Raw genomic sequence first — 20,595 nt, forward strand, 5'->3', positions numbered from 1 at the left:
ATAAAAAAGTCCATTTCCACCCAGTCCGACAAGATTACGGAGGTTTCTACTTCTTCACAATCAAAATCTCCTACACCTCATAAAATCATTGCTAGAAAGGAATGGCATTATGTAGTGGTATCCAACAATCCATCCGACTACACAGCAAAATCAACTTGCTCACTCCATCAAAGAAAAACTTGGAACTGCTGACTTTATCCGATGTTTTCCATTGCCGAAGAATAAGAACAATTCAGACTCCACTTTTAAAATTGGTGTTCAAAATGAGGATCTTTTTATTCAGCTGAAAAAGCCAAATACTTGGCCAGCTGGTACTGTAATTCATGGTCTTGAAGTGAGTCCATTGTCGTTGTTAGTTGTTCGGCCGATTGACTCCGATAAAGAGGCGATAGCTGCAAGCAAGTCACTAGGACGGGAGCATGTCCACCAATAGTGCGGCTCTATCTGGCATACCTCCATGACTAACCCTCGAATGTATGTTTTGAAGGGCACACCAACACCAGTGTCAAATTAATGCTGGCATCTGAGGGACTACCTACTGACTTGGATTTCCTGCGACGTCTTTATAACCGCTTCCACGGCGTCTATGGTATTGGCTCGGATGAAATTGAAGATCGTTTTTTTCATCTGAAAGACTTTTACGGCTAAAAGTTAGAGAAAGTCATGCTAACTATTTTTCTAGCGGTTCCCGATCTAGAAATAAAAATTTTTAGATAAAGTGACGCGAAAGAGGATCAAGCACCCTCTGATTAATCGGACAATAGCAAGCTTAGTGTATTTCTACTTAATATTCAGTCCTTGAGACACAAAATTAATGATCTATTCCTTTTATTGGAAGAGCTAAATTTTCCAGAAATTGTTGCTATAACCGAACATTGTCTTTATTAAAAATTACACTACAATAGTAAGATTTAACAGAAGTAATTTATCCCATGGAGGTACTATGATAATGTCTACAATCACCGATTTTTCACCAGTAACTTTGATAACTTATTATCTGAAAATGTTTTTGAATTTTCCATCGTTCACCATAAGTTATATGACCACTATATTGTTTGTGTTTATAGAACACCTGACGCTGATGTACAGACTTTCTGTCTAAAACTTCTAAGCTTGCTAGAATCCATGCCTCTAAAAAGTAAATTAATTTTTTGTGGCGACCTTAATATTGACTACTCCAGTGTGTGTGTTGCTCAAGAATCTCTTCAGTCTATTTTCGATTCAATGGGTTTTTTAATGCATGTAAATTCACCACCCAGAATAACTAAAAATAGTTCCAGCACCATTGACTATATCGTGTCATCTTTTACTCTGAACTTCATTGAATGTACTGTTCTCAAATCAGGCTTTTCTAACCATGAAGTTGTATTGGCCAGATTTACTATTGACACTTTAAGCAAAAATAATTTTCGTAAATTAGGCCGTATTTTTGGTAAAAAAAAATTTTTTGAAGTTCAAGAATCTATGCCAAACAGCTGACTGGGGTCTTATCTCTGATGATATCGATAGTGAGTTTTTTAGATTTGTAAAGACCTTGTCAAAAATTGCGAATAAGTCCTTTCCTTATAGACCCATCAAAATTAAGCATCATAAGCCCTGGTCCACTAAAGGCTTACGTGTGTCTGCAAGGAACATGCGCTCTTTATCATACCTAAAAAAATTTTCGGACAGCATATTTTTTCATAATTATGTAAGGCTATAAAGGAAATTGTATCGAAAAATTGTATAATAAAAGCCACAAAAGATATTTATTATAATACCAGGCTGGCTAATTCTGGTAACGTTGCTAAAGAAACATGGTCTATTGTTAATGAATTAAGAAAGCCTTCTTCGACTAGCACTATCCCCTCTTCACCTGAGAATCCTAACGATTACTTTGCAAACGTGGCTAAAAACCTAATGACTACTATAACACCTTCTCATAATCCACTTTCATATCTCTCTAATAAAAACTTACATATTTTATTTTTTACCCCTGTACTAATAACAGAGCTTCAAAGTACAATAAATGAAATAAGAAACAAATTATCATCTGGTACATATGGTTTTACTCTAAAAATGTTCTCAAATCTGCCTGATAACACCTTAAACCATCTGAGAAACCTAATTAACAAATCATTTCAAAATGGGGTCTTTCCTAACTGCCGTAAGACTGCAATGTCTTCTAGCAGACCAATAGAATGTGGGGTACCTCAAGGTTTAGTTCTGGGCCCAATTGTGTTTCTGCTGTTTATTAATGATTTGGCCCATCTTAACATTAGCGGCAAAATCTGTCTCTTTGCAGATGATACTAGCTTTACATGGAGCAATCCGGATGTTGCGGCACTTCATGCAACTATTGCTAAAGACCTTATCAACATTAAATCGTGGCACGATTCGAATCTTCTCTGCTTAAACATCTCAAAAACTAAAGTCTTATCTTATAAAGGTACTATCCAACCCTTTGTACTTAGCAACACCAGCTTGGACGTTGTTGAATCTGTGAAATTTTTGAGACTTATTGTTGACAGCTCTTTGAAGGAGGAATTACATATCGATGTTTTATCTAAAAAATTAAGTTTAGCTTGTTTTGCCATAAGATCAGTTTCGAGGGAATTAAATCTTTCGTCATCAAGAACTGTGAAGTGTATTATGCCCTTTTTGAGTCCCATTTTCGTTACGCCCTTCCATTCTGGGGCACATGCTGTGTGACTCAGTTTGAGCGCATTTTTAAACTACAAAAGAGAGCCGTTCGCTATTTACTAGGACTTGATAGGACTTGAGCTCACTGCCAAGAAATTTTTAAAAGATTTAAAATATTAACTCTTCCATCTTTATTCATTCTTAAATCAATTTGCTTGGTTCGCAAGCATATATCAGAAATTCCTAATAGACCATCTCGCAATTATCTACTTCGAAAGGCAGAGCATGATCTCAAGGTCAGAATTAATAAAAAGTTCTATTCTTTATGGAGCTAAAAAAATGCACAATCATCTGCCTTTGGAAATTAAATCATTGACATCTTTTCCTCGATTTCGCAATGCTTTGAAATCATATTTACTGGAGAGAGCTTTATATGCAGTAGATGATTTTTTTTTAATATTAATTTTTGAGTATCATGCACGCACTGGCTAATTATTACATTTTTTATGACTTTTTAAATATTTTATTAATGTATTTGACTGTTTTTGTTACTTTTTTTATTTACTTTCCTATTTTCTTACTTTTTACATTTAGTATAAGAAATTTGCCAGGTACATTTATGTCTTTTGTACCCAGTTTTGTATATATTTATTTAGTACTTGTTTTTTGGTTTCTATATTTGTGTGTTTTGCTTTTTATGCTTTGTCTACAAAATTTTTAAATTTTTTTCCAATGGGATGAAATTGTGATGGAATTAGGTCTACTGTTTTCCTCTATTGTGTGAGACAACAATACACATTTTCCAGAAATTGGTAACTAGAAATGACACATGTCAGAAGGAGAGCCTGGAAACTGCCTGGACAATAGAGGAAATTATTTTCAGTGCCAGGTAGGCAATAAATACAACTGCTCAATTAATTAAAGCATATATTAATTTATTAACAAATTTACAACTAAAACAACCCTTAAGAGCCCCAAGTTTTCTTAATAACATCTGAAATCTTCTCGGCGATCATCACAGTGGGGGCGTTCATGTTTCCAGAAGTTTGGCGAGGAATAACCCCGGCATCCACAACCCTTAAGTTCTCCCATCCGTGGACTTTCAGCTCTGGAGTAACCACTGAGTACCTCGGATCAGTTCCCATCCTTGTCGTGCCTATTGGGTGCAACCCCTGAAAAGGAACTCGGTTGGACAAAAACGGACGGTTTATTTAAATTTACCGGTCCAGCCATATCCATCAAATTACAAAACCACCATTCGGTGGTTAATTTTTGATGTTCCGTATCGCAATGGGGCAGTCTCGGGACGTTCAAAGTAGCATTCCATGCCCTAAAGACCTCGGAATCGAGTAATTGAATCACCTCCTGGATCCCACTGTTGTATGCGACTAAGTCAGGAGTAGTCAAATAGTTGGGGTTGATGTTTGGAAAATCCCTCGGGTCGTTCGACTTTAGCGTCACCTCGCCCACAGATTTTGGATGCAATAAGATCAGTTCGGTGCATACCTGGGTTAAGGGGTTGTGGGTATGAAGGGCGTCAGTATGCTGATCCGGAGGACTAAAAAAATGTATTATCTTAAAAACTGCTGCATATAAAAAGATGAGAAAAGTGTCCTATAAATACTTCTCAAGGTACAAAATGACCCAGGCACGACTTTATAAGTTATTCGGCTACTTCTAGTTCTCCCCTCTGTATTAAAAAACTCACAGATCTCGGATTTTATGCAAAAATCTTAGGCGTATTGAAAATACCAAACACAACTCACAATTATCAGGTTAACGTCTTTGCTGATTTTGGCTTTCAAGATAAAGGATAATGATCGTATCAATACCCTGTATATTTAATATGTGTATATTTTTTATATTGTGAATTATCATTATTATTATTATTATTTTATAGTATAATTTGGCGAAAAATCGAGAAACAAAAATTCAAATAAGTCAGTCCATCTTTATTAACTGGCAAAGCGGGTAACAATACTCTGGTTTGTCCATTGGCCAAAATCACGCAACAAAACGGCATTTTTTAGTATTTTTCGTATAGCATGTGTGTGAGTATGAGTTTGTAAAGTTCCAGAGCTGGATACTAAGATTCTCTCTGCCGAGTCAATAGTATCAATCAACTCTATAGTTTCTGGCAAATCTTCACATGTTTTTGACAATGTCAAAAACATTACTGAGTGCGAGAATAATCATTCTTACACACATTAGGGCTTTAGGTACATGTGCCGTTATCTACCAGGCATGCCTCAAAACACGAATTATTAAGGACAAGCAAATAATGGGTCCTATTCAGACTATGGCATCATCTAACAGTATTACTTTGAAACTCGTTTTTTTTCCGAAGAAATTAATCAGATTCAGAATATCTTACGGATCCATATATCCCCCGACACCTCCTAATGCCAAAGTGAACAGCACCAAAGGCACCCCCTCCTCCTGGTCGAAACTGATGAAACCGACCGTCTGGATTCGAGCGCTCTCGGTCAAGGTCCTCAGTCCCTTTTTCCACCTCTCCAGACTTTGCAGCAAGGAGTTATTGTAAAACGTCTGATTTGTACTGCGAACATCAACAGTTGTAATAGATTTCAATAAAATTTCTCTTAATACTACCTAAAGCAGATCTCTGTATAAAACATATGGTCAGACAAGTACTTGCCAACAGGTAAATCTTCTACAACCTCAATGTTATGTTTGTCCAGCTCTTCTTTGGGGCCAATTCCAGATAGCATGAGCAGCTGCGGTGAGTTTATGGCCCCGCCGGAGACGATCACTTCTTTCTTGGCCTGCGCTATGTACCTTTGGCCTTTCTTGTAGAATTCCACTCCTTGGGCCGTTTTTTGGTTTGGATCCAGTAGAACTTTCGTTACTAGGGCCTCTATGGTCAAGTTCAGGTTTGTCCTGTTAATCACCGGTTGGATGTAGGCGTAGTTGCCGCTCGTCCTCCGGTTAAAATCCAGATAGAATTGGCATCTGCCAATACCGTCCTGGCTCGGGCCGTTATAGTCGATGACGGATTTGTTGATGTATTTTGCCGCCTCTAGTAGTTTGGTGGTCTGGCAAAAAAACATTAAGTAAAAAATTCAATTATCTTCATCTTTATATCCTCATTCTTCTTCTACTTCAGCCATCAAAATCCTAGTGCCTCCATAACCCACTCTTTTAAAAGTGTTAAGTATTTATAATTACGATGATGTCTCATGTGAAGCCACTATTAGTTTGTGGCATGACCCCACTCCAGGAGTCTTTTGTGGTTATGTACTTTTTAAGGTTATAACCACATAAGGTATTACCAACACCAATAAGGGGTTAAAACTTTAGACATGAAAGTCGACTACCACAAACAGGAATCTCAACATGAGAGGGGATATGAAGCAAGTGCAAGGGATGATCATGGTGTTGTGCAGTACGCAGCAAATTTATGTAATAAAGAATATTTCAATATGGTAAATTTTGTAATAGTATTCTGGAGCAAGTAGTCATTTTGTACAGGAAGGTATGCAAAAATGTATGTATAACAATAAAATGTTACCCCATTTCGTAGAAATACATATAGCAAATGGTAGCATCTTAAGGACAAATAGATGTGGTACATTAACTGGGATGTGTCAAGGACAACTAGTTCATAAAGGGGCTCTTATTGTTCCAGGCATGAAGCTTAACCTCATTTCTGCCTCGAAGTTGACAGAAAGAAGACACAAAATAATTGTTGAGAGAAACCGAAGCATCATAACTGGAAAGGAGTTAGAAATAATTTGTGAGAGAAGAAATGGATTGTTTATTTTAGTATTAGATAAAATAAACACACAAAGTGAGAATTGACATATTGATGCTGAGAATTCGTCGGTTAGGCCATGCAAACAATAATGCTTTGGCATAGTTGGGTCTAAAAACAATAGACAGCATATGTTCATCTTGTGTAGAAGAAAAAGCTTCAAGGTCACCTTTTTACAGTAATGAGAAAAACACTTGAATGATTGGAGAGTTGGTTCATAGTGAGATAAGTGATCCAATCACTCCAATGGACATTGACGGAGGAAAGTATTTCCAGGTAATCCTTGATGACATCCTGATGACAGTTACAATTCATACTGTAGACAAAAAGGTATTTAGGTGGAATACACTATTCCATACAGTCCTCAGTCAAATGGTGAATCATTGAATAGAACTCTACTAAATATGGTAAGAACCAAAATTGTTGAATCTAGAATACCAAAATCTCTTTGGGAAGAAGCACTCAAGTGTTCAGTATATGAATTAAAACGCACTCCAACCTCCGCCTTAACACGAGGTCAAACACCATCAGAGATTTACAATGAGAGAAATGACTTGAACAAGTTAAGGATTTTTGGTTGCTACTGGTACACAGTTATGCCAAAGAGAAACAAACTGGACCCGAAGGCAGGAAAAGCTGTCATGGTTGGTTATTGTGGAGTAGGATACAGGCTGTGATTGCCAGAAGAAAAAATTAGAATTAAATCAGGGGACGTCCGGTTTGATGAAATTATAATGGAATGCAAGAAGGGACTACAAGAGATAAGAAGATAGAAGATAATGATGTACTTGAGAATGACATAGAGATGAAGAATCAGGATCATGAGGAAGAAATTAATGGAAATGAAAACCTAGGACGAAATGGAAAGTAATGAAGAAAATTCAACTGACGAGGAAGCTTTACCACCGGAAATGATCACCAGATCGGGAAGGAATGTAACAAGGCGCAAGAATCTCAGTGACTATGAAATTTATGTCGCATTTTGTTTGCTTTCTCAATCAGAAAATGAACCGGGAACATATATGGAAGCTGCAGAGTCTGAAAATTGGCAGGAAGCCATTAATAATGAGCTAGAAATCCACGAGAAGCTTCAACCTTGGACACCGGCAGAGCTACCGAATGGGAAAGTACCCATTGACACACGTTGAATATTTAGTCACTCACATACTTAGTATGTCGACTACCCACTATCAGGATCTTGTTATCAATGCCTGTTCAACAAAATTGGACCTTGAGTCAAATTGATGTGCCAACACCATTTCTTAATGGGATGTTGGACAATGAAGTATTTATTAAGAAACCAGAAGGCTTATAGAGCAAGTCAAAAACGTTTAAATTAAACACAGCCCTTTATGGTTTAAGAAATACTCCTAAATGTTGGAACATCAAATTTAATGAAGTAATGTCACAATTACATTTTAAAATCACAGTATGATTACTGTTTATATATCAATGAAGATGTAAACTTAGTATTATTTGTTGATGACGCATTAATTTTAGGACCCGGTATAAAAGTTAAGAAAATTGTGCAAGATTTATATGATATCTTTAATGTTAAAAATATACCGGATGTAACATCGTTTCTTGGAATGGAAATTACCAAACTAGAAGACGGATTAAAAGTTACTTAAACAAAGATGATTTCAAGACTCTTGCCTGAATTCAATATAATGGAGTGTCGCTACATTGCAACACCTATGAAGCAAAAATTTCAAGTGGGTGAAAATCAACCAGTCTTGGAAAATGTACCCTATAGAAGACTAATTTGTAGCCTAATGTATCTATCAATTGTAACAAGACCAGATATCACATACAGCGTGTCAGTTTGCACGCTGTCACTTTGGAAAGCAGGACAACGCATTTTGAGATATCTGAGTGCTACAAGAGACTATGGATTGAGATTTAGAAAAGGAGGCAGTGGTTTAGAGGGAATTCGGGCTCTTAGACAGCGTCATATTGGTGGAAATGTTTAACTCAAGTACGTGAGTTTTGAAACCAATTTTTCAGATTCTACCGCATTTCACTCCTCACTCACATTTTTAAACGCCATAGAAAGTCATTATTATGTAGTGATGCGCTTGTTATACGAAGAACATCATTTAATAGCGATCGTCAATTATACACAGAAAGAACCCATTTGAAGTAACTGAATTTTGCGTTCATTGAAATAAATATCTTTTTGATATTCTCCAAGTATAGGTATATTTAAATGAATCTTATGAAGGTATTGGTAAAAAAAGCTAATTTCCTTAAACCAATCGTATACAATATATCTAAATACCACATTTTTTTTAGACTAAATTGTCCAATGAGTTAAACTAATTATGTAAATTTGTTCGCTTCAAAAGTACCTTGTATAATTTGTCTTATTAATTATTCTGTAAGTAAAATGTTTGATGAGAGATAAATAACATGACAATAAGCAAAACTAAAATATACCAACTAAATTAATATAGATGTTGGGAAATAACCCAACAACACCATTTTCTGTCATCGAGGTGTATTCATTTTTATTTGGTTTATGTTTATAAGGACACCATCGATTCCTAGAAGGTCAGAAGAAGATCATTTTAAAGTGGTAGGTTAAAGTAATTAACCCATTGTAATAAGAGTATAAGCACCATTGTAAAAGTGAGTGAGGTTACTTGCTAAGAAGCAAAGTGAGTGTAAATAACGTAAAATTAAGTATATAAAAAAAAGCAAAGAGAATTCATAGTTTACAACTGTTTTTATGAATAATTGTTCCATTTTTCTGTCTTCGAATCTAATAAATGTTACATTTATTAAGTTAATTGGTTCAGAGCCATATAAGCTGTGGTCCTTCGATAAACAAAGCAAATTAGTACAGTCCACTAGTACTCTCCAGTGACACAATTGACTAATTGTGTCTCCCTCTATTTGAGAAAGAAGTCAGGCAGCAGTTCTCCCCCGAAAAATAGATATTGAGGAAAAATCTTATATAAACATTAACAAAAATTAATTATCTGATACACATCTTTTAACAAAATGAATTATATTAATTGATAATCATCAGACTTTTACTACCACAGTTTTTCTTGCCATGCATTTGTATATTAGAAAGATACGGATTCACTAGATCCCAATAATTGTAACAAAAAACGTCTTAATTTTTTTGATAAATATTAATTTTATGACCACATATACAGTGGTGAGGTGTGAGTAGAATGTGTGATACAGACTGCGGTGGAGATAAGCAGGGCAGAAAATGTATTAGTGGATTTGTGTTTTCAATGGAAGCCGAATATGTATCAGCAGGAGCAGCAGCCCAAGAACTAGTGAATCTAAAAGGTATTTTATCCGAGTTTCGTGAGTGTAGTCCAGTGATTCTAAAGATTGATAATCTGAGTGCAATTTCAGTGATTAAAACTTTTGAGAACTCTAAGAGAAGTAAACACATAGACATTAAATACCATTTCATTAAAGATCCGTGCAGTAAAAAAGAAATTATAATAAAATACGTGTCTTCTAACCAAAACTATTTAGACATTTTCACAAAATCGTTAGGAAAAGAAAAGTTTGTGTATTTCAGAAAATGCTTAGTAAATTAAGTTTCATATTTTTTTTTTTAAATTTTGAATTTACTGCTAATTTCAAGTTAAGGTAGATTTTATGTTAAGCAATTAAAATGGTAAAATGGCGTGTTAAGTATTTATAATTACGATGATCTCTCATGTGAAGTCACTATTAGTTTGTGGCATAACCCCACTCCATGAGTCTTTTGTGGTTATGTAGCTTTTAAGGTTAGTTTTGTTGTTGTTGTCTTTGAGTGGTAAGCATGCCGGAAAACGGCTTTTAAGTTAACCATTAAAAGTAATTTCATAGTCGAAATAAGGTGCTTTATTTTGCCTCATAACAACCATCTTTAAAAAAAGTCTAATAAAATACTTACAAGGCCTTCGCTATCAGGTGGTATTCCAATAGCCTGCACCCCATCGAACCCATGATACTCCTTATCGATTACGTGATCGAACTGGGCCCTCTCGGACTTCTTAAAGTATGGCAAACAATCCTTGTAGGACCATCCCGGATTTCCCAGGGCCTCCCACTTGTCGTAATCGCGGGCGTTGCCTCTCACGTACATTCCGGAGTACACAGTGCTGCCTCCCAACGCTTTGCCCCTTGGGTACATGCACTGTTGCTTCGGCATACCTGAAGAATAGATTCTCGTTAAATTAGGGAAAATTGTATCTTTCGGTGACGTACTGTAGCAGGAGTTATTCTGGCTGGTAGTGGTGTATCCCCAGTTCCATTTGGAGGTGGTCGTGGCCGCAGTCAGTCCGAGGATGGTGAGGAAGTCGGCTCCTTCGTCTCCTGCTTCGAGGAGTAAGACGGTGAATGATTCTTCGGTGAGGCGGTTTGCTAGAACAGACCCGGCAGCACCCGCTCCGACTACTATGAAGTCGAATGAGCCGTAATCTGAAGGAAAACCATTGTCAAATGTTGTTTATACCATTTAAATTACTGTACTATTGTTTATACGGGTATGCCTTGTTTGACTCAGCATAATTATTTATCTGAGGTGTTCATAAGTTTCCGGGTGGCTTACTACAAGAGGAAGATACCAGTTACATATTTTGTGTTTGGTCTTCGTAAAGTCAGAAAAACTCATTTACTTGAATACCTATACCGGAAGCCTTAAACTCTTTCTGATGTCCATGCTGCGAGTTCGGTCGTGACTTGTCATGGTGGTTGGTACTATATACGAAGACATAACAATGAAGTCTTTAAAAGAAGTTTCAGCTAATCAGCAACTCATGCATTTAATTTATATTTCATACTAGTAAAGTTAACTTACGGTCCGAGAGCCTCCCTCATATGACGTCGTCATGTACGGAGAATGAGTGAGTAAGTGATGAATGAGTGAGTATGTATCATAACATAAAAATCTAAGGTTCTCAATTTGGAGTTAATATGTGAGTGTGTTAAAAATAAAGACCTCAAAAAAGCTTTAAATTTGGAGGAATTTTTTGCGACTTTAATTAATTGCAAAAAGATGCCACTGATTTGTACTTGCAGCAAACAGTTTTCGTATTCAACAAGTACATAAAACACTATCATTTTTTTAAAAAGAAAAAATAAATTGTTTCTTACCAACTACATTAGGAGCTGATCCATGTTCGACCTTAAAAAACTCATCGTTATTGATAGGCGAATATTTCCCCCGAATATTATCAAGATAATCCCCGATTTCCTCCACAAATTCGTTCCAAGCTTTCCCTTTGACATGAAAAATACTCAAAATTAACAACAAAGCCGTTGGCATCAACGACATTTTCAATATAATTTCAAATAACAACTGACAAACTAAATACAATATAATATATAATATACTCAGATAATAAAATTTTGAACAACAACTTAAATAAAAACATGCCATTCTACTTTTTTTACGTTCACTTACGTTATCTTAAACCATTAATAAAGGAAAGATATATGTCCATAATTACTGACGATAGACATGCTTTTCCGAAATCTGAGAAAAACAAATGTTATGACACATTTACAAACATATTAGCTGTGACATTATTTATAATATATATTTATTATATTACGCACCCCCTTATGTTTTTTACGTCACACACAGGGTGAGCTATACAGGAAAATGACTCACCCTATATATTTTAGCATTTTTACCTATTCTTTATGTGTCAATTAAAATACTCGCATTTACACGCATTTTAAGCTGGTGGGGACATATTTTTTTAATTCCCAAGAATCTTGATCCTGATAATTTTTAGGCATTTGTAAAAGAGTTAAGGAAGTTTTTTCATAATTTCCAGGCATTTTTATTTAATTTACCCATTCTGTTAAAACTCTTCCAGGCATTTGACCCTTAACCCATTAACGCCTAGCGTTACCACATGGCTACGGCAAACACGTGACTACTCAAAGTGCGATGGTATTGGCCATGCGCTAGTAAATTTGTTGCGAGCGTGTCATATCACCAATCACAGTGTGCAAAAACCACGCGTTCGCTTAGTTTCCGTAAAAACCACATAAGACGCAAAATTTTGGGTGTTATGTGGTAAAAATGTCGAACTGTGTGTCTTTAGCGCGGTTAAATTTGATAGTTATTGAAACACCGTAAAAATCTGGATATACAATTCGAGTAAGTATAATTTATTTTTTATGCGTAATAGTGGGGGATATTTTGTTACACTGTGATGCTCAGAATACTATGGTTTATCGTTGGCCAAATTTGGAATAAAATCCATTGATAAGTTAGTGAGTGTTTGCGTTTAAATATGCCCGTTAAAAATAAGTGCGAAAGCCTATATTAAAGGTGTTTGTAGTGCTCTAGCCTACATTCGTTTATGGCCTTCTTTTCTTCCAACGTGGACGGTGCCGATAGATGCTGGCTATTGAGAAGCGAGAGAGACGGACGTAGTGACGCTGGAACCCATGTTTGACAAAAAAGGGGAGTCCGCTTGTTTTGTTTTAACTTCAAAAAATTCATCGTTGAATAATGGGCAGAAGATCACGAGTATAAGTTAAGAAAGGTTGATTGCGGCAGAGATTAGATAAAATAATGTAGCCGATTTGTTTCGTTTTGTTAACGTTTTATTTTATTTAATACAATTCAAATGTAGTTTAGTAAAAAGTGTTTTCATTTCTACACCAAACAACAGCCAACCAGTTAATAATTCTAACATTTTATGGTCCTTCGTTGTCGGATTGGCTGTGGTGTTAAAAAAATAAGAAATGAAAATTAAAAATAGCAGTGTCAGTGCAAGAAATACGGCGGCGTCAGGGGAATTCCTGTAAGTACCTTTCCTTAAATAAATATTTTTCGTTGTTTTTAGTGTGTTTGATCTCTCTGCCAATAATAATTTATGTCTAACGTAAATAAATATTTTGTTAGGATTGTATGCCCTAACTTAAATTTTTTATTAGCACATATCTGCTCAATAGGGTATTGGGCCACTTATTTTAATAAGATAATTTGTATCTGCCGAGTGGTGCCAATATCTGCTCTAATAAGATATGGTGCAATTATAATTAATTTTAATAGGATTTTATTAGCGCATTACCTGCTCAATAGGGTATTGGGCCATTTTTTATATAAATAAATATAAAATAATAATAATAATGTTATAATCTCAAATATAATATAGAAAAAAAAATAAATAAAATAAATAAGAGAACAATTTTATATTTTTATCTATAAATAAATAAGAAAATATAATTTGTTAACATTTTTTACTTGTTGTACAAGAAGTAATTACAATGGCTGATGTTTCAACTTTAAAAAGGTTAAGAGGTGGCCTTAAGAGAAAAGTTACCCTATTTTCAGATTTTTTAAATAAATTAGATTTTGAAAATATTACACAAAGTGATATTTGTCAAATTGAATGTAGAATATCAAAATTTGAACCAATTTTAGATGAATTTGACCAAATTCAATCAGAAATAATGCAAGAATCTCCTGATGATCCTGCTGAGGAAACGGAGGAAAGGGAATTTCATAAAAATTATTATAAAATTTTAGGTGAATCAAAAAATATAATTTTAAACTTTAATAAAATAAATTGTTCAGTGTCAACCGTTCAGCAAACACAGGTAATCTCTCCTCCAAGCAGTCAACCTAATATTATGTATTCAAGTATGTTGCCTAGGTTAGGTATTAATAAGTTTAATGGTAAATATGAGGACTGGGCTGCATGGAAGGAACTCTTTCTGGCTGTAGTTGATTCAGACATGGTCCTAGATGATAGGCAAAAATATTTACACTTGCGTGATAGTCTTGAGCTGCAGGTTTTAGATGTTATAAAGTCTATTGAAATAATACCGGGCAATTATAAGGTTGCTTGGGACACTTTGGTGGAAAGATTTGAAAATAAATCTTTAATAATTCACAATCACTTAAAATCTATTGTTGAGTATCCTCAAATAAGTAAGGAATCCTCAAAGGATCTTAGAAATTTTCAAGATTCACTAAAAAGTAACTTAAAATCACTTAAATCCCTTGGGGAAAGAGTTGAAACTTGGGACAGGTTAATTTTATATATATGTTCTAAAAAATTAGATCAAAGGTCACGAAGGGATTGGGAAGTTTTTAAATATGAGCAAGAATTACCATTTATGAGTGATTTTAATAAATTTCTGACTCAAAAATCTTCAATGTTAGAAAGAATAGAAATCCATAAACAAAATGAATTTTTTGAGAATAAAAGGCCAAATAATTTTACTCAAAATAATAATAATCATAATAAACAAAAGAATTTTTCGTTTGTTGCTAGAGAAAGTAAATGTGAATTTTGTGCAGGCCAACATAGTATTCAGAATTGTACAAATTTTTTAAGGTTGTCTACTCGTGAAAGAATTGTTCAGTTAAAAGATAAAAAGCTTTGTTTAAACTGTTTTTCTAATAATCATTTTTCCCTAATGTGTAAAGCTCCAAAATGTGGAAAGTGCTTTAAACCACATAATATACTGTGTCACATTGAATATATGAAGCAAGGGCAAACAGCAACAAATGTAGGTATAGTTATGTCGAAAGAAATTTCTCAGGGTAAGGCCACGGATGGAAAAGGCACGGTGGGTGGTCAGATAGAGACACAAAATAGTTCCTTACAAGAACAAGCAATATTAAATGAAAGGGTTGATAATTCGTTTGAACTTAGTGGGGAAACCTCAAACTCTATGGTAGCTGATGCTAGCACAGCAGTTTTTAATGTTCAAAGTTTTAATAGTCCGAGAGTAACTGATAATCAAGGAGTTTTGTTGTCAACTGCGGTTGTCAATATTGTTGTAAATGGCAAATTAATACCAGCTAGAGCGTTACTTGATTCTGGATCAACAAGCAATTTTATTCGAGAAGAATTTTGCAAAAAGGTGGGCATAAAAATGCAAGAAACAAATCATATTGTTCATGGTATAGGAAAAAATCCTATAAATCTTAATAAACAAACAAATATTATCATTCAATCATGCAATAGCATGTATAGTACAAAAATAAATTGTCTTGTTATTTCCAAAATCACAGATAGTCTACCAAGAGTGTCTTTTTCTAAGGACATATTTAATATTCCAGAAAATTATGAGTTGGCAGATGCAACATTTAATATTTCTAGTGAAATTGATTTGCTTTTAGGCTCACACATTTTTTGGTCTGTAATGATAGCAGGTCAACATAAGTTAGGGTTGGGAAATAATATGCCAATTCTACAAAAAACAAAATTAGGATGGGTTATAGCTGGAAATTACATATCTCCAGAAGTTATTGATAAAGTAATAAATAGTTCAGTTAGTTGCTTATCTATAAATACAAGAATTGAAAACCAAATAGCTAAGTTCTGGGAAATTGAGGAGGTTGCCTCAAAATGTAAAATTTTGTCAGATGCAGAGAAGTATTGCGAGTTAAATTTTGAAGCCACGACGAAACGTGATTTAGACAATCGTTTTAATGTTACAATACCTTTTAAAGAATCGGTGACAAAATTGGGTAATTCGCATGAAATGGCGTTAAAAAGATTTTATTCCCTTGAAAGTAAATTACAAAAAAATGAAGTATTGCGTCAAGACTATGTAGATTTCATGCAGGAATATGAATTACTTGGTCATATGACAGAAATTCCACGAAATGAACTAAATTTAAGCACAGGTTATTTTTTACCTCATCATGCGGTAATAAAAACTAATAGTATAACTACAAGATGCCGAGTCGTATTTGATGCTTCTGCAAAAACAGACCAGGGTTCGGGCCCATCCCTAAACCAAGTGCAATTTACAGGACCGGCATTGCAAAATGAGATTTTTTCCATTTTAGTTAATTTTAGACAGTTTAAATATGTAATGTGCGCAGATATATCTAAAATGTATCGCCAAATCTGGATCAATAAAGATCAACGTGCTTTTCAAAAAATTTTTTGGCGGTCAAGTCCCAATGAACCCTTAAGGTTATTTGAATTAAACACAGTAACCTACGGGTGCACGTCAGCTCCTTATTTAGCGATGCGTTGCATTGTACAGTTGGCGCAAGATTTTGAGTTTGAATACCCAGAAGCGTGTAAAATAATTTCATCAAATTTTTTTGTTGATGATCTTATCAGTGGAAATAATTGCGCAGAAAAACTTTTAGAAATGCAAAATCAAATTTATGATATTTTAGCTTCTGCGGGATTTGAACTACGTAAGTGGTTATGTAATGATATTTCACTTCTACAAAGGTTTAAATTAAATGATAAAACTCCTGCTAGTTTTTTGCATATTGGAGAAAACGAGAATACAAAAACTCTAGGAATTTATTGGAATGCAATAAATGATACATTCCAATATGCTATTTGCGAGGTCGACGAGAACATCACGGAGATTTCTAAACGCAGAATTTTAAGTTTAATCTGCCAAATTTATGATCCTTTAGGATTATTGGGTCCCATCATTATTGCTGCTAAATTGATAATGCAAGATTTATGGCGTTTACAAATCTCATGGGATGAAAATGTACCAGAGAACATTTTTAATAAGTGGTTAGAATTTCAAACCAACTTAAAATTAATAAATAATTTGAAGATTCCACGGCATATATGTTTGCCTGAGTATGTCGTTATTGAACTGCATGGATTTGCAGATTCGAGTATTAAAGCGTACGGAGCTTGCATCTATATTAGATGTATAAGCAAAGATACTATTTCTGCCAAACTTCTTTGTTCTAAGACAAGAGTGGCACCAATAAATACAGTTAGTTTACCACGCCTTGAACTTTCCGCATGTGTTTTATTAGCAAATTTAGTGAAGAAGGTCAGGGAGGCTCTTAAAATAAATTTTAATAAACAGTTTTTTTGGACTGACTCTTCAGTCACTTTAGCATGGCTAAGAGGTGACATTTCAACATATAAAACTTTTGTTGCAAACAGAGTTAGTGAAATCAGGTCTCTTACAAGTAAAAATGATTGGTATCATGTTAAGACTGATACTAACCCTGCAGATTTGATATCGAGAGGTTGTACGGTACCAGTTTTACTTGAAAGTAACATATGGTTTCACGGTCCTAAATGGCTTCAATGGCCAGAAAGAAAATGGCCCTGGAGTAAAATAAATTTTGAATTAAATTTTGCAGATATTGACATTCCAGAAATCAAACAAGTATCTACTTGTTTTATAGTAAATACCCAATGTTTTGAATTTTTACCACTCATTCAGAAGTTCTCTAACTTAAGTAAATTAATTAATGTTTTTGCATGGATTTTAAGATCGATGCAATGGTTGTCTATTTGTAGACAAAAGAAAGAAAACGTTTATGTGTCTGAAGACACAAAAGGAGTAAAATTAAATTTTTCCAAAGGTTTACAACCTCTAGAGCTTGACAATTCTCTTTTATTTTTGATTAAAATTGTTCAAATGCAATCTTTTGAAACAGAATACAAACTTTTGTCAGAAAATAAACCTGTGCAAAATAATTCAAGGCTTTTAAAATTAAATCCATTTATGCATAATTCCATAATAAGAGTGGGAGGGCGGTTAAAAAATTCAAATCTCGAATTTGACAAAAAGCACCAAATTGTTTTACCTAAAGGTCATAAAATAACTGAATTAATAATAAAAAATGAACACGAACGACTATTACATTGTGGTACCCAACAATTAATTTTCTCAGTGCGAGAAAGATTTTGGCCCTTGTCTGCAAGAAATTGCTGTAAAAAAATTATTAACAGGTGCATACCATGTTTTCGTGTTAAACCCAAAGGTATTGACTATTTAATGGGTGAATTACCACCAGAGAGGGTCCAACCAAGTTTTCCTTTCGAAAATGTTGGTATTGATTATGGTGGCCCATTCCTTATAAAAGACAGGCATATTACAAGGGGTAGCAAATTAATAAAAATTTATTTATGTATTTTCGTTTGCTTGGCTACCAAGGCTTGTCATTTGGAGGCTGTTACAGACTTGACAATGGCAGCATTCTTGAATACGTTAAGACGTTTCATTGGCAGGAGAGGTAGACCTTGTCATATATTTTCCGATAATGGAAAGAATTTTGTAAGTGCTAACTCGGAGCTTCAGTCATTGTACAAGCTCTTAGTAAAAAATTCAGATAACATACAAACTGCATTAGCGAAGGAGCGTATTACATGGCATTTTATACCTCCTAGGTCTCCAAACTTTGGAGGATTATGGGAGGCGGCTATAAAACGAGCCAAATTTCATTTAATCAGGGTAGTTCAGGGTGGGTTAAATTCTATGACTTTCGAAGAATTTTTAACGTTATTGGCAGAGATTGAAGGCATTCTAAATTCACGTCCTTTATCCCCATTATCCCATGATCCTTTGGACTTAAACCCATTGACACCTTCACACTTCCTAATTGGACGCAGTTTGACCAATTTACCAAGTGGTGGTAATTTTATTGACACTCCGCAAAACCGCCTTACGAAGTTCCAGCAGTTACAAGGCATGGTCCAGAAATTTTGGATACGGTGGAGCCGCGAGTACCTAAGTGAGCTTCAAGTTCGTTCAAAGTGGTGCAAATCGGCAGAGAATATCAAGGAAGGAGCCATGGTGCTGTTGGTAGATGAAAATACTCCTCCATATCTATGGAAGTTGGGGCGCATTCATAAAACTTTCAGTGGCAAAGATAGTATGGTGCGGGTGGTCGAAGTGTTAACGCAAAGTGGCATTCTCAAAAGAGCAGTGAACAAAATAAGACCTTTACCAATTGAATATTAACAGGAATTTTAGTTAATGACTTAATTTTAGTTTAGGGCAAATGTATGTCGTAACTTAGCCTTTATGGCCATGTAAATAATTTTAAGGTATTAGCTTTAAGATAGAAATTAATGTTATTTGTTTTAGAGCCCTAGAGACCATGCATATAGGTTTATTTTGTTTATCATTTTGAAAACGGGAAGTTTTCAAGGTGGGCGGTATGTTTGCGTTTAAATATGCCCGTTAAAAATAAGTGCGAAAGCCTATATTAAAGGTGTTTGTAGTGCTCTAGCCTACATTCGTTTATGGCCTTCTTTTCTTCCAACGTGGACGGTGCCGATAGATGCTGGCTATTGAGAAGCGAGAGAGACGGACGTAGTGACGCTGGAACCCATGTTTGACAAAAAAGGGGAGTCCGCTTGTTTTGTTTTAACTTCAAAAAATTCATCGTTGAATAATGGGCAGAAGATCACGAGTATAAGTTAAGAAAGGTTGATTGCGGCAGAGATTAGATAAAATAATGTAGCCGATTTGTTTCGTTTTGTTAACGTTTTATTTTATTTAATACAATTCAAATGTAGTTTAGTAAAAAGTGTTTTCATTTCTACACCAAACAACAGCCAACCAGTTAATAATTCTAACAGTGAGTTACAAGGGCGTAAACTTGTATGTTACCATATTATGGCAACACTAGGCGTTTGCACTAAGTGATTTCAAATAATTACAGATATGGCTTTTCACTTGCGGAAGCGCCTGATATGGTGTATAACGATGATCTTGACGGCGATATTTACATTGAGCCACCAGAACCCAATATAGAGACAGATGAGGACTGAGCTGACGAGGACGATGGCGGGTAATAAGCCAACTCTTTATCGTAATTTGTTATTTTTTGATCATTTTTTTTTCGTAGGCTAGTTGACAAATTGACAGCTCGACAGTTGCGACCCCGGCCGAAATAAGATTATACAATAACGAGAGATTGGGTACCCAATATGAGGTTGAATGTGATGCAAATATAGCAGATCAGGAAACAAATACTGTGCCTACTCCGGTTCTTGTGGAGGAATACACAACTTGGCTAAAAGATAGGCGAAACCAGTCTAAATCATTTATACCTCAGTGGGAAAAAGGAGCATACTATGCAGTTGTACCGCAAAAATATTTTCCGCCACCAGATTATTCCAGATTTGAGCAAATATCCGTAATTCAAATTTTCGAAGAGTTTATAGATGATGAATTTATAAAACATTTGGTGGCGGAAACTCGCAGATATGCATTATTTTTGAACTGTCCAGACCCTAATATTACACCAGATGAAATTCATTGCTTCATAGCAATATTATTTGTAAGCGGCTATATTAATTTGCCATCTAAAAGGCAATATTGGAGCTGTGGCGAAGATCTTAAAAATTTAGCTGTGTCTCAAGCAATGCGCTTTTGATTGCGCATCATTTTCGATCATGCGCTGCATGATCATGACTCGGTTTCTTCATTGCTCTGATAATACAAAATTAGATTTTTATTTCACA

The 20,595-nt window shown here is 35.0% G+C and overlaps 2 protein-coding genes and 1 long non-coding RNA gene across 4 annotated transcripts in view; 2 read left to right on the forward strand and 1 right to left on the reverse strand.

Moving 5' to 3' along the window:
* The window catches only part of LOC126747023 (uncharacterized), a 312,317-nt gene that overhangs the window by 229,701 nt on the left and 62,021 nt on the right, over window positions 1-20,595 (forward strand). The window lies entirely within an intron of this gene.
* Window positions 3,536-11,727, reverse strand: LOC126747015 (glucose dehydrogenase [FAD, quinone]-like). The gene is made up of 7 exons (XM_050455488.1): window positions 11,510-11,727; window positions 10,622-10,834; window positions 10,308-10,567; window positions 5,236-5,678; window positions 4,997-5,182; window positions 3,844-4,180; window positions 3,536-3,794 (listed from the first exon to the last, which is right to left on the reverse strand). The coding sequence occupies exons 1-7, from the start codon at window positions 11,688-11,690 to the stop codon at window positions 3,588-3,590; spliced, it is 1,827 nt and encodes a 608-aa protein (XP_050311445.1). The 5' UTR covers window positions 11,691-11,727; the 3' UTR covers window positions 3,536-3,587.
* On the forward strand, window positions 12,389-20,195 carry LOC126747030 (uncharacterized). Of its 2 annotated transcripts, none has more exons than XR_007664072.1 (3): window positions 12,389-12,527; window positions 19,791-19,919; window positions 19,977-20,195. It is a non-coding gene; the product is annotated as an uncharacterized LOC126747030 (long non-coding RNA). The 2 variants fall into 2 exon arrangements; XR_007664071.1 differs by lacking the exon at window positions 12,389-12,527 and adding an exon at window positions 12,630-13,179.

Source organism: Anthonomus grandis, chromosome 18 (genome assembly GCF_022605725.1).
Source record: "Anthonomus grandis grandis chromosome 18, icAntGran1.3, whole genome shotgun sequence".
NCBI lineage: Eukaryota > Metazoa > Arthropoda > Insecta > Coleoptera > Curculionidae > Anthonomus > Anthonomus grandis.